The sequence below is a fragment of the Natator depressus genome, chromosome 24 (genome assembly GCF_965152275.1).
Source record: "Natator depressus isolate rNatDep1 chromosome 24, rNatDep2.hap1, whole genome shotgun sequence".
Classification (NCBI taxonomy): Eukaryota; Metazoa; Chordata; order Testudines; family Cheloniidae; genus Natator; species Natator depressus.
This window is the reverse complement of record NC_134257.1, coordinates 22,559,293-22,584,679: the sequence shown is the minus strand read 5'-3', so window position 1 is coordinate 22,584,679 and position 25,387 is coordinate 22,559,293. Positions and strand designations below refer to the sequence as shown.

Below are 25,387 nucleotides of genomic sequence, written 5' to 3'. Positions count from 1 at the left end.
CCCCTGCCCCACACACTCCGGGCTCCTGACCCCGCCCCCCACACACCCTGGGCCCCTGCCCCCGCCCCACACACACTCCACAGTCCAATAGAAACACGAGAATCCTCTTTATTTTGGCAAAAACAACTCCAGAAATTCTCCAGCTTCGGGCGCCAGAATCAGTGGCACAGAAGTGGGGCTGGGGGAGGGGCTGGGGGGCAATGTCCTTGGGGGGCACAGGGAGCTGGGGGAGGGGTTGACCGGGGTGGGAGGACAGGCAGCCTGGCTATGGGGGGAATGGTAACAAGAGCACTGCCCCCCACACACACTCGATAGGCGCCAGGGGAGGGTTGGGCAGGGGTTGGGTCCCCAGCCGATGCTCATGGCGGGGGAGAGAGGGCTCCTAGCCCTGTTGTGGGGGTCAACCCTCATGTTCATTCAGTCCCAGCCCCCAGGCCCCCCACACTGTGGGGTGAAGGGGAGCTGGGACGCTCCCATGGGAGGCCACTCACCCCCCCCACTCCAGCCCCATCAGTGCGCCGGGGGCAGCCGTGCTGGGGGGCCCCCGTAGGGTCACTGGGGCAGGAGGCTGGGGGCCATGAGGGAGGCGTGAAGGAGCTACCCAGGAGGAAGGGGTTACATGGATGGGGGGGGCCTGTAGCAGTCCGGCCCCCTCAGTCTGCAGTGGGTGCGGGGCTGGGGGCAGACTACGGGGGATGGGCCCCTAGACGGGCCGTGCGCCCCCCGTGTGCATGCTGAAGTACTCGGTGTAGCCGTTGGGGGGGTGCAGCTGGGGGGCCTGTAGCTGGTACGGGGGGGGCTGGCTCTCACCCCCCGGGGGGGGTTTCAGCAGCACATGGGGCCTGCTGAGCTCTGACGTCGTCCGCTCTGCCGGCGTCTCCTCCACCTGCTCACGCGCCTGCAGGCAGAGCCAAGGGGTCAGTGCCGGGGGCGCAAGCCTGGGTATACGGGGACCCCTCCCTTGGCGCCGGGACGTGGCCCCTCTGGGGCGGGGCAGGGGGCTGGTTACCAGGGGCCCCTCTGGGGCAGGGCAGGGGGCTGGCTATACAGGGGTGTGACAAACTGTGAATGTTTTTAATGTTTTCTCTGAATACTTTGTGTGTGCCTCAGTTTCCCCATGTATTGCTTACGTATCTGGGCGGGGGAGGGGGAGATACGGGTGTGTGACCCTGCGGAGACCCCTGGAGGGCAGGTGTAAATACCTGGGGCACAGAGAATGGTGGACACCCTGTAACCAAGCAACTGACCCCCCCACCAGGTGTTGGGAACAAAGAGACCAGGTGACCTTTTGCCTGGGAAAGGGACAAAGGAGGAGGGGGGGCCACAGGGGGTGGGAGGCTGGGCTGGGGGAAACTGGTCAGGCTCCTGGCTTGGGGTTGGGGGGTTGGAGCCCAGGGCTCTGGATTCCTGCCCCCGCCCCCCGGCTGGACTTTGCTGCAGGTCCCTGGTCACAAGCTCTGTTCTACGCAGGGTTCCCCCCAACTAATAACCTGGGGCGACCAGGGGGCTGAATGCTCCGTGGTCGGACCCAGGAGGCCCCGAAGCCGGGCAGGCTCCTGGCCCTGGTGACAGTGGCCCTGAGGGGAGATGCTGCCCCAGAGTCCTGCATGAGCCTCATCCGGAGCCGATCCAGAGCCCCGAGCCTGCGACCCCGTGATGGGGGCGCCCCTCGCCCAGCACCGGGACACAGCCCCTCTGGGACAGGGCAGAGGGCCGGTTATCCAGGGACGCCCTGCACAGGACCCCTGGTTTGGGGCAGGTTATCTGGGGACCCCCTGGGGCGCGGCCAGTTATCCAGGGACCCCCAGAGCGGGGCAGCGGGCCGGGTAGACAGGGACCTCCAGGGTAGGGGGCCGGGTAGACAGGGACAGGGGCTGTTTGCACAGGACCCCTGGTTTGGGGCAGGTTATCCAGGGACCCCCCCCCCAAGGTGGGACCGGTTATCCAGGGACCCCTGGGGCTGGGGGCCGGGTAGACAGGGAGAGGGACAAGCAGGGCGGGGGCTGTTTGCCCAACCCCATCTCTCACGTTGGCGGTGCCCCCCACCGGGCCCTGGGGGATGGAGAAGAGCTCGGTGAAGTTGGGGACGGAGTCGCTGATGAAGGTCACGTTGCCGTAGACGTGGTGGGGGAACTTGGTGCCAGGCGCCCCCTCCTCCACGATGCCGATCTGTGAGGTGCGCACGTGGTACGGGAAGTTCTTGTTGGCCGCCGAGGGGCGTGTCATGATCTGTGGGGGGAGGAGGGGTGTGATGAAGTGGGACTGTTCTTAATGTTTCCTCTGAATACTGTAGGGTGCCTCAGTTTCCCATATGCAGTTCGTAAGTCTCTAGGTGGTGGGATAAGGGGGTGTAATTGTTGCAGAGCAAAGGGCCAGGGTCGACACTCTGTCTCCTGGCCACTGATGGCCTGGGCCCTTCCCCCCTGCAAGGTGAGAGCTAAAGGGTTGGAGAACAAAGGAATCCGGTGACCTCCTGGCCAGGGAAAGGGACAAAGCCCAGAGGAGGAGGGGCTGGAGGGAGTTTCAGTTTGGGGCTGGCTGGGACATGGAGTGAAGAGCAGACGGGGTTGTCTGGCTCACTGCCCCCCAAAATGGACCCAGCCGAGGGGTCCCGTTCTCTGCACCTGCAAGCTCTGTGTTAGACCATGTTCCTGTCGACTAATAAACCTTCTGTGTTACTGGCTGGCTGAGAGTCCCATCTGACTGCGGAGTTGGGGGGCAGGACCCTCTGGCTGCCCCAGGACCCCGCCTGGGCGGACTGGCTGTGGGAAGCGCACGGAGGGGCAGAGGAGGCTGAATGCTCTGAGGTCAGACCCAGGAAGGGGGAAGCCGGGTGAGCTGTGTGTCCTGCAGACAGGCTGCTCCCAGAGAGGAGACTCCCCTAGGGTCTTGCCTGGCTTCGTGGGGAGCAGTTCCCGAGCATCGCCCGGGGCGTCCGTGACAGAGGGCAGAAATAAATAACCCTGAGCCACAGAACTGAGGACTCACTGGTGCGCAGCCCGACAGGCCCAGGCCGGGAGGGAAGGGGGCAGGCAGCTGGAGAAGCGGTGGGAAGCAGGACCCAGGGCACCGACGGGAAGGTCGCCCTCAGGCTCACCCTCCAAACGCCGCTTTGAAGCCCGCTGGGAGCGGGTGGAGCAGGACCGCGCCGAGGTCGAGGGCTGCTGGCTCTGACGGCGCTTGTCGCCTTTGCTCATTTGACGGACAGGCTCCGACCTGGGCTGGCTGCCGAAGCCCGTAGCTGCTGTGGCTTAAACTGCTCCCTGGCTGGGCCCGGGGTAGAGGCCGAGGGTCCACAAGGTAGCCAGGGAGCCCTTCGAGCTCCGTAGCGCGGTATCTGTGTGCTCCGCAGACAGGGCTTGTCCGTCGAATGGGACGTCCCGCATTGACAGCTGCACCCCTGGGAGGGGCCAGAGGGCTGCAACCAGCCGCTCCCCTCACTGCTTGGTCCCACCCGTGCTTTGCCCTCGTCCAGGATTGCCTGGAACTCGCTCCTGGGATCCTCCGGCAGCGAGTCGGAGACCTCGGCCAGAGCCTGCCAGATGCTGAAATCATGGTGGCCAAGCAGGGCCTGATGATTATTTGTCCTCGAACCTCCAGCTGAGGGTGGCCAAACTTTCCTCCCGAATCAATCGAACCTCTTTGCATCCTTATTTTTGGGAGCTGCTGCCGGTTGGCCCTGCCTGTCCCGCTCATCGACGGCCGACGCCACCGAAGAGCTCGGGGCAGGTGACGTATACACGTATTCTCACCCCTTTGCGGGCACATCCTTGCACTCTGCCCACTTAGAAATGGGGGCAAGCAGGAGGGGGTTTGCTCCAACGATTCTGTGATTTGACTCCCCCTTCGTGCACTGGCAGTGCCACCCCCACCGGGCCGCCGAGCTGAGCACGTCAAAAAGGGGGCCTGGGGGCTCCTCCAGCTCCTCGGCGCAAACTGGGGCCTGGGGGCCAACCCCCTTTAAAAGGCCCTGGCGTGGCCCGTGGGACCATGGGCGGGGGCCCAGTAATGGCCTTATCTGGTGAGGAGGAGGGAGCAGGTGCGGGTGGTTCTGTCACCCCCGAGACCTGCTCAACAGGACCCTCCTTCAAGATCGGGCCGACCAGACGGGTCTGTTGCACAGTTGTATCCATGTCCAAAGGCAGGCGAGGGGCCGGGGCCAACGGGTTCCCGTGTCCCTGCGATGGCTGCAGAAACCCCCTGGGATTCCAGGGATGCCGGGGTGGGACATTGGCCCTGGGGCCACAGTACGAGTGGCGGTGCCATGGGGGGGTCGGTACTTCCGACGACCAACCCTGTCCTGCTGGTAGCGACTCCTGGCCCTCTGCAAGCCCGACGAGGAAGGGCCACGTCTGGGGGACCAGGACGGTGCCGAGGCCGACGATTCACCATGGTCCCTTCAAAGCCAGCGCCGGAGCTGCGACTGGGACCTGCATGAGGGCACCAACCAAGGTTCCCAGGACTGCCAGCTTCCTTCACGGGACCACGGGGAACAGCTACGGTGTTCTTGGTGCCGGGGTTTCGGGGATGGGCGCACCGCAGCGGGCCTGCGCCATTCCACCGGTGCCCTGCGCCTGGAGCCAGATGAGCAGTGCCCTGAGTCCGGGGCCCGACGCCGGGATTTCGCTGGGCTGGCTGTCCCGTTTCCGAGGCGTGGTGGCTCTGGGCAGGCGAGCGTTGGCGGAGGCTCCTGGAGGCGAGCAGCGATGCCGCACTGAGGGGGACCGTTGGAAGGGTCCCAAGACAGGCTCACCCCTGGACCGGGGTGCTGCCGGCACCGGGAGGGACATAATGTCCTGCGCCGCCTGCAGGGATTCTGGGGTCGACGGCACCACCAGGCGCCGGACTCCCGAGCTGCTGTCTGGGGTAGCAGCCGCGTCCTGGGGTGGGCCCCAACTCCCGCAGGGAGGTGACGAGCTGCCCCTCACGGGTCTTTGCCCCTCTCCTTCCCTTCACAGGACGTGGGAGGTGGACCCCACGTGGCCTTCACTTTGCAGCCGGTGCCGGGGGGGGGGTGATGGACGCCGGTCCGAAGACGGAGCCGGTGGAGCACTCCGCACCAAGGCCACGGTGCTCGGTGCGGAGTCCGAGCGGGGCGGTCCCGGTGCTGGTGTCACTGCCGACTCCATCAGGAGAGCTCGGAGACCAACGTCCCGTTCTCTCTTCGTCCCAGGCTTGACACTTTTACAAATTCGGCACTTGTCACTGCTGTGGGCGTCCCCCAAGCACCTTAAGCAGCTGCTGTGGGGGTCACTCACCGGCATCGGTTTCTTGCAATGGTCACAGGGGTTGAAGCCCGACTGGGACTAACAACTAAGTAGCTCACACACGAAGGGAAACTACCTAACAACCTGAATAACTGCACAGGAGAGAAGTTCACACCAAACCGATCTGGACAAGGAGCTTTGCCGAAGCAGGGAACGTTCCCGCACCGGCAGTGCTGGCAAGCAGGAACCGAGGGTGGGGGGAGCAGAGGGGGCCCCTTACACCGCGCTGTGCGGGCGCCGCTCCAGACGGCGCCAGAGCCGGGAAAACTCCCAGCACCGGGGCACGTGGCCAGCGCACCCCTAACACGAATGGACCGGAGCAAGCACTCGAAGAAGGACACGGCGTGCGCGTACAGGGGGCAGGGGGCGGCAGCGGGCATGGGGAGCTCACCAGGAACATGGCGTGCGCATACAGGGGGCCTGGGGGCCTGGCGGGAACCACAGGGGTCTCACCAGGAACACGGCGCATACAGGTATGGGGGGCTGGTGGGGGGCACAGGGGTGGCAGGGGGCACGGGGGGCTCACCAGGAACATGGTGTGTGCGTACAGGGGGTATGGGGGGCTGGCGGGGGGCACAGGGGGTGGGGGGCATGGGGGTCTCACCAGGAACACGGCATGCGCGTACAGGTGAATCCCCAGCTGGATCCCGTTGACGATTTTCTCGCGGGCCCAGCGGGGGATGCCGAAGTTGGCGATGAGCGCCGTGACCGGCACCGCGAAGAACCTGCAGGGGGGGCAGGGTGGTGAGTGGACAGAACTCCCCCTCCCTCAGGTCCCCCTACCCCAAAACCTATCCCCTTCCCCGGTCCCCCTGTGACGCTCTGTACCTCGGGGGAACACCCTGCACCCCCATGTTCATCTTTATAAAATGACTGTACGGTACCCAATGCAGTGTGTCATGTCGGGGGTCTTCGGCAGACTCCTGATGCCCTGGGCACGGCTGTAACAGGGATCTTGTCATAGGGAGGCCGTAGGTTATCATTTCATGTATGCAGTTATGAGGTTGAAAGTGAACCCCCATGGCGTAAGGCAGGGTCTCAAACACGCGGCCCGTGTTTGGTTTGAAGAGTGTCAGAGACTCCCTGTGCAGGGTATGGGGGTTCCTGGGGGGCTGCGGGGGTCCCTGGAGGGGGGCCGGGTACTCACCAGAGGGTGTAGGCAGCGAAGAAGGGGACATAGAAGGGCTGTTTCTCGGGGCACTGCTTGAGGGTGGTGAGCACGGCGTAGCAGAACCAGACGTAGGCCAGGAACTGCAGCGCGATCAGCCCATAGCCGGCCGGCGACTCATACGTGTACAGCACCTGCGCTGGGTCAAAGAACTGCCCCCCACCTGGGTCAGCACCCCCAGGGCCCAGCACGGGAGTGGGGCTCCGCCCTGCACCCCCAATTTCCGGGGGCCGAGCTCTCGGGTGGGGCTAACGGGAGAAATTCAGGGGGCATGGCCCCATCCCATCCTGGGCTAAAGCCCAAGCTGGGGGCTACAGGGAGATGGGCCTGGGGAGGGGGAAATCCTGGGGGATGGGGGGGTGCCAGGGAGAGGGGGACAGGCTCGAGGGAGGGTCCCTGGGTTGCGAAGGAGTCCTGGAGGGGGTGCAGGGGTGGGGTCAGGGAGGGGGTCCCTGGGGTGAGGGGCGTCCCTGCAGGGGGTCTCACCTCGGCCTCGTAGATGAAGAGGACCACATGGGTGATGGTGTAGAGCGTCATGTACACCGACAGCTTGATGGAGCCCGTGTGGCTGATCCGGCCCCTGGGGCGGGGGGGAACCATGAGCTGGGACCCCCACCCCTCACTGCTCCGCACCAGACCCCCTTCACTGCCCCCACCCCTCACTGCCCCCCACCACCCCCCCTTCACTGCCCCCACACCTCCCTGACCCCCACCGGCCCCCCTTCACTGCCCCCACACCTCCCTGACCCCCACCGGCCCCCCTTCACTGCCCCCACCCCATTACTGCTCCCCACTTCTACCTCCCCCACACCCCCAAGCCCCGGGCGGAGCCGGGGGAGCCGGGGCCTGGCGGTACCTGGTGACGGTGAACCCCTTCCCCAGCAGGATTAGCATCAGCAGGAAGACGAGGAAGCTGACGGAGAAGAGCAGCTTGGCTGGGGAGAGAGGGGGGGTGAGCTGGGGGCCAGGCATGAGCCCCCCACATCCCCCCAGCCACACTCAGTCTCCATCCCCGGCCAAATGGGACCCCGCGACCCACAGCACAGGCCAGGGACCGGGATGGAGCCCCGTTACCCTGGGAAAGGGCTCCTGAGGGGGAAACCCCCAACTAACCATGGGGCGCGTCCGGCCTTTTGCTGCTGGAGCTCCGGGTGCCGGGCCAGCACCAGTTGTGGGGATCGTGGGGGGCCCAGCACCAGGCCCGGGGGCCACGGGGGGCCCAGCTCCGGGCGCAGGGATCGCAGAGCCCACCAGCGGGCACAGATCCAGCCGCGTGGCCCCCAGCCCAAGCCCAGATGGGAGGTCCCCTCCCTGCCCTGCTCCAGGCCCCGGTGGTACAGCCTGGGACAGCGCCAGCCCCTCTGGCATCGCCGGGGGGTCGTGTGCGGCTGGTGCCTCCCAATGGCCCCCCAATCTCTCCCACCGCGGCTCCCCCGGCACAGCCAAGTCCTCCCTTCCCGGGGCCACGTCCAGTCTGGCTGCAGGACCCGCCCAGCACCCACCCAGGATCTTGAGACTGCCGTTCCCAACACCGTCGCAGGCGTATTGACCCCAGTAAATGCAGAAGAAGAGTAGGCTCAGCACTGGGGGGGGAGAGACAGTGAGTGAGGAGCCCCCTCCCCACCCGGCATCGACCCCCAGCCCTGCGGTGCCCCTCACTCCCGACCCGCAACCCCCTGCTCCCCCAGCCCTGCTGGTGCCCCCCACTCCCGACCCACAACCCCCTGCTCCCCCAGCCTTGCCGGTGCCCCTCACTCCCAACCCGCAGCCCCCTCCTAGCCCAGCCCTGCCCCCCCCAGCCCTGCCAGTGCCCCCCACTCCTGACCTGCAGCCCCCTCCTAGCCCAGCCCTGCTCCCCCCGCCCCGCTCTGCCGGTGCCCCTCACTCCCGACCTGCAGCCCCAGCTCAGACTCACCCTCCACGCCGGCCGCTGTCATGAACATTTTGTAGGTGGTGTGGAGCAGCTGGCGTCCCTTGAGCAGATCTGAGGCAGGGGACGGGGGTTTAGCGAGAAACCCTCCCCCCAGATTGTGGCTCTCCCTCCCTGCAACGTGCCTCCCTTGCCCTCCCCTCTCCCACTTCCACCTGGGGGGGGGGGTCATCCCAGATCACAACAAGCCACCAGCTGGGAGGAGCCCCCAATTCAGGGCTTGATCTCCCCTCCCCAGCCCCAGTTAAAGCCCCCAGCAAAAGCTCCCTCACCCCCACCCCCCGGGACAAAGACATTGTGTGACGAAGTGGGACCGTTCTTAATATTTCCTCTGAATACTGTAGGGTGCCTCAGTTTCCCCTAGGCAGTTCGTAAGTCTCTAGGTGGTGGGATAAGGGGATGTAATTGTTGGAGAGCAAAGGGCCAGGGTACATAAATGGCTGACACTCTGTCTCCTGGCCACTGATGGCCTGGGCCCTTCCCCCCTGCAAGGTGAGAGCTAAAGGTTTGGAGAACAAAGGAATCTGGTGACCTCCTGGCCCGGGAAAGGGACAAAGCCCAGAGGAGAAGGGGCTGGAGGGAGTTTCAGTTTGGGGCTGGCTGGGACATGGAGTGAAGGGCAGACGGGGTTGTCTGGCTCACTGCCCCCCAAAATGGACCCAGCTGAGGGGTCCTGTTCTCTGCACCTACAAGCTCTGTGTTAGAGGTTTATTAGACGACAGGGACATGGTCTGTTTTACTGGCTGGCTGAGAGTCCCGTCTGACTGCGGAGTTGGGGGGCAGGACCCTCTGGCCCCCCCAGGACCCCGCCTGGGCGGACTCGCTGGGGGAAGCGCCCGGAGGGGCAGAGGAGGCTGAATGCTCCGAGGTCAGACCCAGGAAGGTGGAAGCCGGGTGAGCTGTGTGTCCAGCAGACAGGCTGCTCCCCAAGAGGAGACTCCCCCAGAGTCCTGCCTGGCTTCGTGGGGAGCAGTTCCAGAGCATCGCCCAGGGACTCCGTGACACACTGACCCCTCCCCACCCTCCTCCCCTGCACCCCCAGCACTCACAGCCGAAGTAGCAGGAGATGAGGAGGATGAGGAGAAAGATGAGGAGGAAGGTGATGTCTGTCTCCAGGATTCCTGGGGAAGAGAGGAGGGGGTGACGGGGTGTGCATACCCCGCCCAAGACAAGAGAGGGTTGACCCCACATGACGGGCGGCTAAGTCCCACGCCTCAACCGTGCTGGGCATGGTATAAAAGGGAGCAGCCCAGGCAGGCAGCTGATTTTGGGCTGACCCCCGGAGGGGAAGGACCCTGGGCGGGGACTGCAGCTGAAGAACCCAGGGAGCTGGAGACCCTGAGAGCCGGACTGGAGATTGGAGCCTGGAGACCCCGGTGCTCCTAGACGGCTGCCAGTGACCCAGGGAGGGGGCGCGAGCGGTTCCTCCCACCCGAGCAAGGTCCGCGGGTTCCGGTGGGATTCCCGGCTGACCCATGGGGGCCCGCTCCACCACTGCAGGGCCCTCGGTCGAGGCCCAGTGGAGTTGGGTGGGCCCGGGCCCCCCTACCCGGGCCTCCACCCCCCTTGTGGTGGCCCCTTCCTTCCTCCCCCCCAGGTACTGGCCATTGGCCCACACTGCAGCTACGTTGACTCTGGCTGCTAGGCCGCGCTGCCCTGAATGCAAAGGCCACCATACGGTCTCCGGCCTCTGGGCCGCCCCACTTTCAGCTTCAAGACCATCAGGGAGATGGTAACTGCGGTGGTAACACTGCCCTGGCATATCCTGCGACAGGGGTTAGTGCTGGACGTGCTGGACCCCCCCTCACTCCGTGGGCAGGAGACATGGAGGGGCAGAGGGAACCAGTGGGGCAGACCGGGGGGGGGCAGCACGCTCTGCCCCCCCAGCTCCTCTCCTGCTGACCCCCACCCCCAACTGAGGACCCACCGAACTCGTCGGCAGAGAAGTGCCGGGTCCAGAAGGATTTGCCGTTGGTCAGGATCATCTCGTACTCCAGCTCCAGCCCATCGCCCTGCGGGGAGAGGTCAGAGGTCACAGCCGGGGAGGGGGGCATGGCCAGAGGGCTGTGGGGGGGGACACGGCCAAACTCACCCCGCACTTGCTGAGGGCCACGTACCACCAGCGCTCGCGGACCGAGCGGAAACTCCGGCCGCTGGCACAGCTCAGGTACCGCACGGAGTCCTGGCTCAGCACCTGGGGGCGAGATGGAGGGACCGGGCCGGGGCGGTGGGAAGGGGGCAGAGAGATGAGATGCAGGGGGCAGCAGAGCCAGTGGGTGGGTACCCGTGCACCCGTCTGTTGCCCCCAGGTCCGTCAGGCCAGACACCTCCCACAAGCGCTGGCAGCTGCAGGGTCCTCCTCTCGCGTCGAGGCGGGGGCCTGGGCTGAGCCTCTCCGGGTCCGGGGTCCAGCCCTATGGCTGAGCTGCTGGGGGATGCTTGGTCGGGGTCCGGCACAGGGCTGAGCTAGACCCAAGTCTGGGATTGGGGAGTTTCTTACCCCCTTGCTCCACTGCAGGAACGGGCTCCAGGGGGCCCTGGGGGGTTACAGGGCCTTACCTGGCACCCGACCAGGCTTATGGTGGGGGGGAGCTGCAGGGGGAACCTGGGGAGTTATGGGGCCCTTACCTGGCACCCCAACCAGGCGTACAGTGCGGGAGGCCTGTGGGGGGACCCTGGGAGGTTATGGGGCCCTTACCTGGCACCCCAACCAGGCATACGGTGTGAGGGGGGCTGTGGGTGGATCCTGGGAGGTTATGGGGCCCTTACCTGGCACCCTGACCAGGCGTACTGCGTGGTGAGGTTAATAACCTGGTTGTTTTCTGGCCGAATCACAGACTCTTTCATCAGGCAGTCCTGGGGGGGGAGTAGAGGCATCAGCACTGGAGATCCCGAGCCCCCCAGAAACCCACTGCAGTGAAGAAATTTGCTAACGAGTGCCTCCTCGTTAATGAAAGTGTGTGTGTGGGGGGGTGTCATAGACTCCAAGGCCAGAAGGGACCATCTAGTGTGACCGCCTATAGGACGCAGCACTGGAGCCGGTCTCTCAGGGAAACATACCGGCTGGATTGAAAGCCTGCCCCCGATGGGGGTTAATTGCCCTAGGCCTTATTTCCATCCGGGTGGGTCTAGCTCCCACATACGGCAGACGTTCTCTGCCCTACATGGGACATCAAGGTGTAGCTGTGTTAATACCCGAGTGATCCCGCTCCTGCCTCTTCAGTATTTACCCCTCGCCAGATCTTTAGCCGTCTGCAGCTGGGAGGATTTTGGGTTGGTTTTTTTCCAGGACACTGATACAAATGTGAACTGGCGCAGGGCCAAGAACCGACCCCTGCGGGCGGCACTGGAAACCCACCTGCGTGAAGACGAATCTCTGAAAGTGACGTTTTGAGACCATTTTTAACCCAGCTAACGAGTGCTGGGTTCGTTTTATATCATTCTGGTTTTTTAATCCAACCCTTGTGCAGTGCCACGTCGAATGCCTGACAGGATCTATCACGTCAACACTGTTAACTTTATCCACCAGACTTGTACATCTCACACAACAGATGTCAGATTAGCTCGACAGGCTCGATCTTCCATGAACCCTTGTGGATTTGCATCAATTATATTACACTCCTTTTGTTCTTCATTACTCGAGTCCCATATCAGCTGCCCCATTATCTTGTCCAGGATCAATGTCAGGCCAGCATGCCTATAATTACCTAGGTCATCCCATTTACCCTTTTAAAATATTGCCACAAAATTTGCTTTCTTACAGTCGTCTGGAACTTCCCCAGGGCTCCAAGACTGATTGAAAACAAAAATCAACATTAATGGTCCAGCAAATGCCTCAGCCAACTCCTTTAACACTCTTGGATACAAGTTATCTGGACCTCCTGATTTAAACATGTCTAACTTTAGTAGCTTCTGTTTAACATCATAAGAACATAACAGCTGCCACACTGGCTCAGGCCATGGTCCATCTAGCTCAGTATCCTGTTTCCGACAGTGGCCTGTACGAGTTTCAGGGGGATTGAACAGAACAGGACAATTATCAAGGGATCCACCCTTCTTCCACTCCCAGGTCCTGGCAGCCAGAGGCTTAGGGGCACCCAGAGCATGGGGTTGGATCCCTGACCATCTTGACTAATAGCAACTGATGGACCAACCCTCCATGAACTTATCTAATTCTTTTTTGAACCCAGTTACACTTTTGGCCTTTACAACATCCCATAGCAATGAGCTCCACAGGTTAATTGTGCACTCAATGAAAAACTACTTCCTCTTGTGCGTATTAAACCCGCTGCCTACTCATTTCATGGGGTGACCCCTGGTTTTTGTATTGCATGACTTCCCTATTTATTTTCTCCACGCCATTCATGATTTTATAGACCTCTGTCACATCCCCCCTTTGTCCTCCCTTTTCTAAGATGAACAGCCCCAATCTTTTTAATCTCTCTTCATGAGGAAGCCGTTCCATCCCCTCTATCATCTTTCTTGCCCTTTTCTGAACCTTTCCCAGTTCCACTGTTTCCGGTTTTGAGATCGGGTGCTCAGATCTGCGAGCAGCATTCCAGGCGTGAGCGTACCATGGATTAGTACAGTGGCATTATGATATTTTATCTTATTTTCTATCACTTTCCTAATCGTTCCCAACATTGTTTGCTTTTTTGACAGCTGCTGCACAGTGAGTGGAATGTTTTCAGAGAACTCTCCACAATGACTCCAAGATCCTTCTTGAGTGGTAACAGCGAATTTAGACCCCATCATTTGATATGTATGGGGGGGATTATGTTTTTCAATGTGCATTACTTGCATTTATCAACATTGAATTTCATCTGCCATTTTGTTGCCCAGTCACCCAGTTTTGTGAGATCATTTTGTAGCTCTTCACAGTCTGCCTGGGTCTTAACTATCTTGAGTAGTTTTGTACCGTCTGCAGATTTTGCTGCCTCACGGTTTACCCCTTTTCCCAGATCATTTATGAATATGCTGAACAGGACTGGGCCCAGTACAGACCCCTGGGTGACCCTGCTATTTACCTTGTTCCATTGTGAAAACTGACCATTTCTTCCTCCCCTTTGTTTCCTATCTTTTAACCAGTTACCCATCCATGAGAGGACCTGCCCTCTTATCCTGCTTAGTTTGCTTAAGAGCCTTTGTTGAGGGACCTTGTCAAAGGTTTTCTGAAAGTCCACGTACACTATAGCCACTGGATCCCCCTTGTCCACATGCTTGTTGACCCCTCAGAGAATTCTAGTGGATTGGTGAGGCATGATTTCCCTTCACAAAAGCCCTGTTGACTCTTCCCCAACAAATTATGTTCATCTCTATGTCTGACAGTTCTCTTCTTTACTATAGTTTCTACCAGTTTGCCTGGCACTGAAGTCAGGCTTACTGGTCTGTAATGGCCAGGATCACCTCTGGAGCTTTTTTTAAAAAAAAAACAAAACAGTGTAACTTTAGCTATCTGCCAGTCATCAGGTCCAGAGGCTGATTTAAGCGATATTTTACATGCCACAGTTAGTAGACCTGCAATTTCACATCTGACTTCCTTCAGAATTCTTGGGTGATACCATCTGGTCCTGGTTGTTCATAGAGGTTCGGCTGCGTGTGTGTGTTCTCCCCATGTGCTGCCCCAGCTCTGCGCAGACAGCCGGCACAGCAGACCTTGAGCGACCCGCCCAATGACCACAGGATCCGAACGAAGGCGCCAGGCCAGGTTTATTGTCGACAAAGCACTGTAATAGCCCCTGGCAGACTCTGCGAGGAGACGACGACACGTCTGCCCGTGATAAGGGACGCAGATCAGTCAGTGGTGGGTTTTTCCATGCCCCCCGTGGCTGGACAAATACACCCCCCCTGAGATACATCTTTATACCCTGATACAAACAAGTCACATACGGCCCCTGACATTAGTTAGTTACGGCCCCCTGACCTGGCTAGTTATCACCCAGCTGCTTGTATGTGTTGGTTTGATCAAAACATCTCTATTCATCACCCTTCACCCTGACCTGAGCTTTTGGAAGGGCCAGTGTGTTCCTTGGGGAACAGTTTTGTACCATCCTTGATCGCGGGGTACTCCGGGTCCGCTTGATCGCGGGGTGCTCTGGTACCACTCACAGCTTGACTTCCGCTCACTTTGCTTTATAGCAGCAACGCTTGCCCACGGCTTTAGCTCCGGCCTCTGGTACAAGGGCTTATCTCTCAGGTTCTCTTCCTACTGCACTGGTGACTTAATGCTGTTTAGTTTATCAATTTGTTCCGAAACCTCCTCTACTGACACCTGAGTCCGGGACAGTTCCTCAGATCTGTCACCTGAAAGGAATGGCTCAGGTGTGGGAATCTCCCTCACATCCTCTGCAGTGAAGACCGATGCAAAGAATTCAGTAAGTTTCTCTGCAACAGCCTTGTCTTCCTTGAGTACTGCTTGGGCACCTCGCTAGGCCAGCCGCCCCACGGCCTGTTTGCAACCTCCCTGCTTCTGATGCACTTTACAAAAATTTACTGATCGTATTTGCGTCTTTTGCAAGTTGCCTCTCAAACTCCTTCCTGGCCAGCCTCATTAGCCTGGTACATTTTACTTGCCAGTGCGTGCGCTGCTTCCTATCTCCTCATGTTTTACAGGGTGCCTTTTTGCCTCTAACGGCCTCCACCACTCTGCGGTCGCCATGGGGCCATTCTCTTGGGCCTCCTCTGGTCTTTTCTGCTTTCGGGGAGACCTGTCGCCAGAGCCTCTATGCCGGAGTCTTTCAGTAGCCTCCATGCTGCTCTCTGGCATTTCCCCGGCGGCTGCTCTTCCACATCTGTCTAACTAGCCTCCTCTGTGTAGCGTAGTTCCTCTTTCTAAAGTTAAACGCTGCTGGGAGGTTTCTTTGGTGTTTTCTCACCGCCGTACGAGGATGCTAAATTTATTTACATGATGGTCACGGTTACCAAGCAGCCCTCTTGGACCCGATCCTGCACTCCACTTCGGAGTGAATTGGGAATGGCCTCTCGTCTTGCGGTTCCAGCTTCGCTGCTCCAGGAATCAGCCATTTGGGATGTCGAGACGCGGCCTCAGCAAGTGTCACGCCGGCGCGTGTGACCCAGTCAATAGGAGATCAGCAGTGGACCAATCACCACATGATGAGACTACGGTGTCCCTGGCCTCTGTTTGCCAGCAGCTAGGAATAGCCAACGGGACGGATCACTGGATGATTCCCTGTTCTGTTCATTCCCTCTGGGGCTCTTGGCACTGGCCACTGTCAGAAGACACGACACTGGGCTAGATGGACCTTTGATCTGACAGAGTATGGCCACTCTTATGTTTTTCCCACAATACAGAACAGAAATATTTACAGAACACTTCTGCCTTTTCTGCATTATTATGGCTAATTGTACCATTTCCATCTAGTAATGGACTAACACCAATGTCAGGGTTCTTTTTGTTCCTAATATATTCCAACTCCTTATTTTCTTTAACTTTGCTGGCCATAGATTTCTCCTTGTCTCTCTTGGCTTCCCTTATCAATTTTCTACAATTCCTAACGTCTGTGTTCTGGGCACTAAAGGCCTAGCAGGAATGCTCTGGAAGAACGAGGCCTACACGCAGCAAAGCAGCGAGTTATTGGCTTTATTGAAGGTAAGTGACACACCCGCAACAGGGACTCCAAGCATTGATGCAGGTGATGCTGGTTTTGTGAAGTGCCACCACCTGCCCTTTCACCCGCCCGAACCTTCCTACTTAGGTTATAACCATCAATGTGAACATTCCAGTCTTGTCAATCACCCAACCAGGTCTCAGTAACACCAACTAAATCAAAATTTATGCTCATCAATCAGCAATTCCCATTCCTCTTGCTTGTTACCCAGGCTCCCAGCACCAGTGTCCAGGCAATTAAAGAATTTCTTCTCTTCCTGTTGTGACGAAGCGGGACTGTTCTTAATGTTTCCTCTGAATAGTGTGGGGGTGCCTCAGTTTCCCCTAGGCAGTTCTTAAGTATCTAGGGGGTGGGATAAGGGTGTATGATCATTGCAGAGCCCTAGAGGGCAAGTATGTGCAGGGGTCTGGACACAGACAATGGCCGACACCCTGTTTCCTGGCCACTGATGGCCTGGGCCCTTCCCCCCTGCAAGGTGAGAGCTAAAGGGTTGGAGAACAAAGGAATCAGGTGCCCTCCTGGCCCGGGAAAGGGACAAAGCCAAGAGGAGGAGGGGCTGGAGGGAGTTTCAGTTGGGGGCTGGCTGGAGACATGGAGTGAAGTGCAGATGCGGTTGTCTGGCTCACTGCCCCCAAAATGGACCCAGCTGAGGGGTCTGGTTCTCTACACCTACAAGCTCTGTTTTAGATCTGTGTCACGGAGTCCCCGGGCGATGCTCTGGAACTGCTCCCCATGAAGCCAGGCAGGACTCTGCAGGAGTCTCCTCTCTGGGAGCAGCCTGTCTGCAGGACACACAGCTCACCCGGCTCCACCTTCCTGGGTCTGACCCCGGAGCATTCAGCCTCCTCTGCCCCTCCGTGTGCTTCCCACAGCCAGTCCGCTCAGGCGGGGCTCCTGGGGAAGCCAGAGGGTCCTGCACCCCATCTTCGCAGTCAGACGTGGCTCTCAGCCAGCCGGTAAAACAGAAGGTTTATTAGATGACAGGAACATGGTCTAACACAGAGCTTGTAGGTGCAGAGAACAGGACCCCTCAGCTGGGTCCATTTTGGGGGGCAGTGAGCCAGACAACCACGTCTGCCCTTCACTCCATGTCCCAGCCAGCCCCAAACTGAAACTCCCTCCAGCCCCTCCTCCTCTGGGCTTTGTCCCTTTCCCGGGCCAGGAGGGCACCGGATTCCTTTGTTCTCCAGCCCTTTAGCTCTCATCTTGCAGGGGGGAAGGGCCCAGGCCATCAGTGGCCAGGAAACAGGGTGTCGGCCATTGTCTGTGTCCAGACCCCTGCACACACCTGCCCTCTAGGGCTCTGCAGTGATCATACACCCTTACCCCACCGCCTAGATACTTAAGAACTACACAGGGGAAACTGAGGCACCCCCATACTATTCAGAGGAAACATTAAGAACAGTCCTGCTTCGTCACAACCTGTCCTCTGGTTCCCTAACTCTGTTCCCAACACCTTGCTTTGCAGCTGAGTTCTCAGATCTTCCCGCTTTTCACCCTGCCCTCTTGCTGTTCATTTATCCCCCTCCTGACTACGAGGGCCAGCCTGGCCCCGAGCAGTTCGGCCCTCCTTCTGCTGAGGTGGAGGCCAGACCGACTACGCAGTCCCTTTCCCCATAGAAACTGGACGAAGGCGCCACAAACCAAAACCCTCCACCCTGCACCACGATTCGCGTCCACAATCCTCTGTCTCCCTCTGCTTGTGGGACAGGAATGATCTCCAAGAAGACGACTTGGACCATCATCCCCTACCTGCGAGATTCCCTGCCACGCAGCGTCTCTGGTGCCGGCACAACCCGTCGCCAGTGAAGCCTGCCCAACCTCAGAGTGAGGTCTCCTGGCTCCGGGAAGGCTCTGCCCTGGTGCCCACCTGTCCCTCGCAGAACATTCTTTCCATGGTCTGAGCATGGAAGCCCCAACAAGGACCATCTGCCGGCTGGAGAACCCTTCGTGGGCAAGTCTGACTCTGACAGGTTGGGCTGAGCTGCCATCCACAGGTGTCTCGAGAGGAGTCTTCTGCAGAGTCCACGCTGAGGACCTGGCGTCGATTTGAAACGTCTGGCTGCATGGAATTCGTCCTGTTCTCTCTGGGGCCCACAGCCTGCTCCCGCCCCTTGCTCGTCTGCCTGCCGTGGCTACAACCCACCAGGCCTCTCTGACTTCCTCTCTCTCTCTAACTCCTTGGTGGCCAGCTCTCTTCTTCCTTCAGCCTGGGCTACTGGGGTCTCCTGAACCTGGCTGTCTGGGAGCTCCTCAGCCTCGGAGTCTCATCCGCGTCTCTGCCCACCCCTCAGTGCTCCAGCACATCAGGGTCTCTCTGTGGGCTTCACGCAGGAAAGAGAACATGGCCGGTCCGTTGCGTGGCCATCTCGATCACAGGTAGGGCTGATCCTGCCTCCCACTCTCCCTCCCAAGCTCCTGTTAGCGGCCTCTGTTCACGGCTCTCGAGTTCACCTAGCAAGTGACCAAATCTTCCAGCTTCACTCATCTGCGCCCCTTCACTACTGGGAGATTTCGAACAGCGGGCTGATCAAAGCGCCAGTGCCTCGCAGCCTTTGGCAAGGCACCTGCTCACTCTGGGCCCACGTACCCAGACCAACAGCCAGGGAACCGAACAACCCCCAGCCAGACCGAACGCACCTGCCCTGAGTCCCACTCCCGCAAGCACTCTGCACCTCCGCCCTTTGTTCCTGGCTGTATGGGTGTTCCAGGTGTGCATTCAAACACCTCCTGTCTGCTGGAGCCCAGCACTCAATCAGTGGCCCGGCTGCTTCGTTAATTACCAACCACCCAATTTTTGTGTCATCTGAAAACTTCATCAGTGTTTGAGTTTTTCCAGGTCACTGATACAAGTGTGAACTAGTGCAGGGCCGAGAGCCAATCCCTGTGCCCCCCCGCGGGATGCACCATCACAGACTGAGAACATCTGAGAGCCAGCTTTCCGTCCATGCCATGTGCGCCTGTCACGGGTGCACAGGGCCGGGGCTACAGCCCAGCTTTGGAACAGGCTCTGAGAGGAGCCCGTCAGTGGGCCAGGCGCCGTAGGGGTCGCCTGCTTCACCGCCTCTGATGGGACCTCTGGGCCATCAGCCCCCCAGCTCCGCCCGGTGAGCTCCGGGCAGGGAGTGTCAGGGAGTCCCAGGGAGACAGACCCCAAGGGCAACTTGTACCATCTTTGGGAGCAGCGCACCCTCTGCCAGGGGCTGCAGGGACTCCCAGCCAGCACGGGCCCACAGCCGGGTTCATTAGCTGCCTGGAGCCCTGGCAGGATGTGCTTCGTTAGCAGAGAGCAGTGACCGTTCCAGCAGAACCGGCCCGGTCAACCAGAGCCCAAAGCTCTGAAGCTCACTCTGATCTCCGGCAGCCAGCGCCTAGCTCCCACCTCCCCCCACGCCTTTGTCCCCGAGCTGGGGGACACGGCTCAGCACCCTGCAGAGAGCCGGGAAGTCCGTCTCTCTCCAGGTCCCTGGTTGCCAGGTGTCCATGTGCAGACAAGTGGATTTGCTGTTGTCTTCTCACTGCTCTCCTGATACGGGGATTAAGGCCTAGACAGCAGGGCGACACCCACACCTGCATGTTAGCCTGCCCGAAACACAGACCTTCCTCTCTCCCCCCCAGCCCAGGGACCAGTGCTGCACAGGGGAAAAGGAGGCACTCAGAGGCTTCATACCAATATTACAAAAAATTCCCACTGAGTCCCAGTGCCACGTTCATTTGATATCTCTCTAGTTTTCATGCCTTGCAGAAGGCTGGAAGGTCTCCCTAGACACCCCCCCCCCCAAAAAAAAACCAGCCCAGGCACCCCCTGTCCCTGACCTTGTTCCCCTGCTTGTAGACGGCCGGCCATTGTGATGGGTCATCAAAATACAGCAGGATATTCTCACAGCACTTGGCCTGCAGGGGGGAACCAGAGAGAAGCAGCTGGTAAATAGGGGAGTCAGGCTCAGCAGGGACCCAGGCATCCAGGCGACTGGACCGGCACTCACCTCGGGGTAGCGGAACCGGAAATCAAGGCGTCCATAGTCAGAGAGGAAGCAGAATCGGGTGAGGAACACCCAGTCCTGGGAAGACAGGGAGAGGCCTGGTACGGGGGGGTGGCAGGGAAGGGCCAATGCACACCCCCTACGAGCAAAGGGGGAAGGTCTCACCCAAGGTCATAGAACCCAGAAGTCCTGGCTCCTAGCCCCTCCTCCCCCTCTACTCCTCTGGACCCCACTCCCTTCCCAGAGCTGGGGCCAGAACCCAGGAGTCCGAGCTCCCAGCTCCCCCCCCCCCCGCTCTAACCACTAGACCCCACTCCCCTCCCAGAGCCTGGTAGAACCCAGGAGTCCGAGCTGCCTCCCCCACCCAATCTCTGTCACCCGACACCCAGTACAGGATCATGTCACCAAGGTGCAGCTTAGTAGGACAATATCATCACCATGACGACCAGGCCTTCTTCCCCCCCCTGCCCCCCAGCACAGGCCATCCTAGGCCACAGGACCATTGGGGGCAGGCAGCCTCGGGGTGCGGGGGATGGGGATAAGGGGTACAAGGAGTGACCGGGGTGCAGGCTCCTAGGCGAGGGGACCTGGGGGGGTGGGGACTCAGGGACTGATGGGCTGGGGGGGTCCCAGGATGTGGGCCATGGGGGGTTGGTTTTGACCCGGCTACGCTGCCCCCCCAACCCCCTCTCGTTCTCATGCTCCAGGTTTCCACGGCAACCGCGCCGCAGGCTGAAGAAGGCAAAGAAAATACGAATAATCCGGGAATTGGGGGTGGGGATCCCATCGGCCCCACGGCCCCCCCACCCCAGCCCCCGATAGCCTCCCCAACCCCCCGCCTCAGCCCCCTGCCTTGCACCCCATAGTACCCCACCACCTCACCCCCGATAGCCTCCTCAGCCCCCTGCCTTGCACCCCATAATACCCCACCACCTCACCCCCCACCTCAGCCCCCTGCCTTGCACCCCATAGTACCCCACCACCTCACCCCCGATAGCCTCCTCAGCCCCCTGCCTTGCACCCCATAATACCCCACCACCTCACCCCCCACCTCAGCCCCCTGCCTTGCACCCCATAATACCCCACCACCTCACCCCCTATAACCTCCTCACCCCCCACCTCAGCCCCCCTGCCTTGCACCCCATAGTACCCCACCACCTCACCCCCTATAACCTCCTCACCCCCCACCTCAGCCCCCCTGCCTTGCACCCCATAATACCCCACCACCACACCCCCGATAGCCTCCTCACCCCCCACCTCAGCCCCCTGCCTTGCACCCCATAATACCCCACCACCTCACCCCCTATAACCTCCTCACCCCCCCACCTCAGCCCCCCTGCCTTGCACCCCATAGTACCCCACCACCTCACCCCCTATAACCTCCTCACCCCCCCACCTCAGCCCCCCTGCCTTGCACCCCATAGTACCCCACCACCTCACCCCCTATAACCTCCTCACCCCCCACCTCAGCCCCCCTGCCTTGCACCCCATAATACCCCACCACCTCACCCCCTATAACCTCCTCACGCCCCGCCTCAGCCCCCCTGCCTTGCACCCCATAATACCCCCCCACCTCACCCCCTATAACCTCCTCACCCCCCGCCTTAGCCCCCCTGCCTTGCACCCCATAATACCCCCCCACCTCACCCCCTATAACCTCCTCACCCCCCGCCTCAGCCCCCCTGCCTTGCACCCCATAGTACCCCACCACCTCACCCCCGATAGCCTCCTCAACCCCCCACTGCCCCCACCCCGCCTCAGCCCCCCCACTGCCTTGCACCCTCATATACCCTGCCCCCCCATAATACCCCACCACCTCACCCCCACCTCAGCATCCCAACCCCCTCACTGCCTCGCACCCCCATAATCCCCCCACCTCCCATAATACCCCATTGCCTCTCACACCCCATAGCTCCCCACCCCTATAACCCCCACGCTCCCCCCATTCCCATAACTCCCATGTCCCCATTCCCCTCCACCTCACACCTCCATAACTCCCTTTTGGCCCTGCTCCCCCACATCCCACCCCTCTAGCCCCCCCAGACCCTCTCTGGCTCAAGTACCCCCCCCCCGGCCACCCCCTGCGGCCCAGCTCCCCCCGGCCAAACAGAGCAGCAGCAAAATCCTGTTTCAAGCAATATAAACAGTGACTCCCCCGGTCGGGCCAGGGGGGCCCTGAGCCCCCTGCGCTGGGGACAGGATTTGGGGGCAGCTCTGCTGAGAGCCCCCCGCTGCAGGGACCGCCCCCACCCCCGTTCCTGATGCAGTGATGGGGCTGGGGGGGTTGAATGAAGCCCCCTCCCCGCCTAACCGCAGCCAGGTCCCTCGCCAGGCATCAGCCCCACTGGGCGCTGCGTCCCCCCCTCCACCCCCAGCTGTGTGAATGGGGGGGAAAGGCCCCGGGGGGGCAGGATCCGCCCCCGGCCGGGGCCGTCGGCCCGGTCCCCGCAGAGGCGGGGCGCGGGAGAGCGGGGCCCGGGTCGGTCCCGCACCCACCTCCTTGGTGCTGATGTTCCCGGTCACGTACTTGGCCCCGCAGCCCGCGGGCAGCAGCAGCAGCGGGAGGGCGGCCAGGAGCCGCAGGGCCCGTCCGGACCGGCCCCGGGACCGGCCCCGCTCCATGGCAGCCGCCCGGTCCAGCCGCCGGCTCGCTCCCTGCGCGCTGCCGATTAAAGACCCAGCCCCCCCGCCCCCCCCATGCCGGCTGGTGCAGAGCCTGGCTGGCAGGGACTGCCCCCAGGCCCCCCCGCACCCAGCCCCCAGCCAGGGACTGCACCCCCCCGCACCCAGCCCTCAGCCCCCCCCCCAGGGACTGCCCCCCAGTCTCCCCCGCACCCACCCCCCAGTCAGGGACTGCCCCCCCGCACCCAGTGACTGCCTCTTAGCCCCTCCCCAGACTGCTCCCCACAGTCAGGCAATGCCCCCATCACCCAACCCCCCCGGGACTGTACCCCCAACATTCAGCCCCCCAATACTGGGCACATGCCTGCACAGCAGAGACAAGGTGCCCTCTCCAGAGCAGAATGGCCCCCCAAAGGACTGCCCCTTAGCCGCCCCCCATGCACCCATCCCCCCCAGGACTGCTCCCCATCACCCCACCTCCCCTCACCCAGGCACTGCACCCAGCTACACCCACATCTGCAGCTCCCCCCCTTACCCAAATGTCTGCCCCTGGCATGAAGCCACTGGCCCTGTGCTACACCCCCAGATCCAGAACAGCCCCTCGCGGGTCCCTGCAACATACCAGACCCTCAGGAGTCCCACCCTTCCCTCAGGGTCGCCCCCATGCCCCCCATCTCTGAGACGGGCAGGAGTCTCGTGCCCGCAGTAGGGATTGAAGCCTAGGGGGGCCCTGACGGTTGCCAACTTTCTACTCCCACAAACCCGAACCCCCTTGCCCCGCCCCTTCTCGAGGCCCCGCCCCTCGCTCACTCCATCCCCCCTCCCTCTGTTGCTCGCTCTCCCCACCCTCACTCTCTCACTCATTTTCCCAGGCTGGCTCAGGGGGTTGGGGAGGAGGATGAGGGCTCTGATGTGGGCCAGGGATGAGGGATTTGGGGTGCAGGAAGGTGCTCTGGGCTGGTATCGAGGGGTTTGGAGGGTGGGAGGGGGATCAGGGCTGGGGCAGGGCTGGGGATGAGGGGTTTGGGGTGCAGGAGGGTGCTCCGGGCTGGGACTGAGGGGTTTGGAGGACAGGAGGGGGATCAGGGGGATGGGGGGGCAGGCTCCAGGGGGCACTTACCTGAAGCAGCTCCTGGCTCCTGTGGAGGCATGGCCAGGAGGCTCTGCGCCCTGCCCTGTCTGCAGGCACCGCCCCCGCAGCCCCCGTTGTCCGTGGTTCCCAGCCAATGGGAGCTGCAGGGGTGGCGCTTCGGGCGGGGGCAGCATTCGGAGCCCCCTGGCTACCCCCTACGCATAGGAGCCAGAGGGGGGACATGCCGGCTGCTGTCTGGGCGCTGCGCGGCACTGCCAACCGGACAGTCAAGGGCCTGGTCAGCAGTGCAAGGTGTTCACCCCGGTCACCTTAAGGTCAATGCAGAGTCCGGCCGGGTCAGCCAGAGCCCGGCCAACCTGCCACGACCCCAGTCAGGCTCCATCGGTCTGATCTCCACGGTCAGATCCCAGGACCCCCCCTTGCCTCTCTCAGGCCTCAGTCTCCAGCTGGGCCGGGCTCAGCTTCCCTGCTGATTGGGGGGAATCCAGGGGCAGCATCGTCTCTTGATCTGGGTCGGGTCCAGCCAGTTCCTTAAGGCCCCTTTACTTCTCTCCCCTATGTCTGTGAGTCTGCCCTGAGAGCGGACACAACTAGGGTGACCGGACAGCAAGTGTGAAAAATCGGGACGGGGGTAGAGGGTAATAGGAGCCTATATAAGAAAAAGACCCAAAAATCGGGACTGTCCCTATAAAATCAGGACATCTGGTCACCCTAGACAGAACCCCTCTCCCCCGCTGGGCAGCCCTGCGTCATGCAGGGGAAACCAAGACACACCCAAAAATGCAACAGAAAATTCCCACTTTGTTCCCCCCGCCCCCGAATCAGCTGCTGTGGGAGCAGGTGGCCCCTGCACTCGGGCTGCGGTTTGCCTGCCTGCAGCATGCTGGGTCCTGTCAGCGGAATCGCAAGCTGCAGTGGGAAGGCAGGACCCCGCAAAGGAGAAGTGAAAGGGGCCGCAGCTGAGGACGATGCAGGATTCCCTCAGCCTGTTCCCAGAGCGCATCACCCCTCCCAACAGGTGCTACCTGGCCCCCTCAGAGATGGCAAGGGAGGAGTGGGCCTTGGCTCTGGAGCAGTAGGGTCCACAGCAGCAGGGTGCGGGGGAGGAAGCTCTCCTGGGGGCAAACCCACATGCCAAATCCCCGTCTTCTATCTGTCCCCCAGCCACTGCTCTACCGAGTGCTTCCTCCCTCCCTCAGTCATGGCAACACAGATCATTGCACAACCGTCCCCTCCCAGAGCCAGGTAGAGAACCCAGGAGTCCTGGCCCCCAGCTCCCCCTGCTCTAACCCACTAGACCCCCCTCACCTCCCACAGCCAGGATAAAACCCAGGAGTCCTGACCCCCAGCCCTCCCTGCTCTAACCCACCAGACCCCACTCCCCTCCCACAGCCGGAATAGAACCCAGGAGTCCTGCCCCATTGCTGTGGGCCTTTCTGCAGCATTGTCCCTAGCTCTGTGCAGCTGTAACCCCACTGAGTGTCAGCTCAAAATGTGACTGAAAATGATACTCCCAAGCACTTCCTCATTCAAAGTCTCAGACGCCTCCTTGGCAAAACTCCCAGCACCCCTCACTGCCTCCTCCAGCAAGGAAGAGAGACGGACCGTGCCCTGGCGCTCAGCTCAGAGCCTGCCAGGATCCCGAGCCATTCCCCAGCCCTGCGCCGGGGAGGGAGGGAGCTGAAGGCGTGGGACA

General features: G+C 61.2%; 1 protein-coding gene across 1 annotated transcript; it reads right to left on the bottom strand.

The window, feature by feature from the left end:
• Positions 1-213: 213 nt before the first annotated feature.
• On the bottom strand, positions 214-22,616 carry TMEM145 (transmembrane protein 145). Its single transcript, XM_074938968.1, has 15 exons — positions 22,473-22,616; positions 19,980-20,054; positions 19,810-19,887; positions 11,135-11,221; positions 10,458-10,559; positions 10,293-10,377; positions 9,415-9,486; positions 8,351-8,419; positions 7,938-8,018; positions 7,292-7,370; positions 6,922-7,015; positions 6,415-6,587; positions 5,872-5,992; positions 2,029-2,229; positions 214-898 (listed from the first exon to the last, which is right to left on the bottom strand). The coding sequence occupies exons 1-15, from the start codon at positions 22,596-22,598 to the stop codon at positions 704-706; spliced, it is 1,638 nt and encodes a 545-aa protein (XP_074795069.1). The 5' UTR covers positions 22,599-22,616; the 3' UTR covers positions 214-703.
• Positions 22,617-25,387: the final 2,771 nt, after the last annotated feature.

What these genes read in the sequence shown, in the direction of transcription:
- TMEM145 (XM_074938968.1), bottom strand. Translation starts at nt 22,598, where the DNA reads ATGGAGCGGGGCCGGTCCCGGGGCCGGTCCGGACGGGCCCTGCGGCTC. An exon ending in ACGCCTGGTCAGGGTGCCAG is followed by an intron (nt 10,560 to 11,134) that starts GTAAGGGCCCCA and finishes TCTCGCCCCCAG; the next exon opens with GTGCTGAGCCAGGACTCCGT. An exon ending in CGGCAGTCTCAAGATCCTGG is followed by an intron (nt 7,371 to 7,937) that starts GTGGGTGCTGGG and finishes CTCTCTCCCCAG; the next exon opens with CCAAGCTGCTCTTCTCCGTC.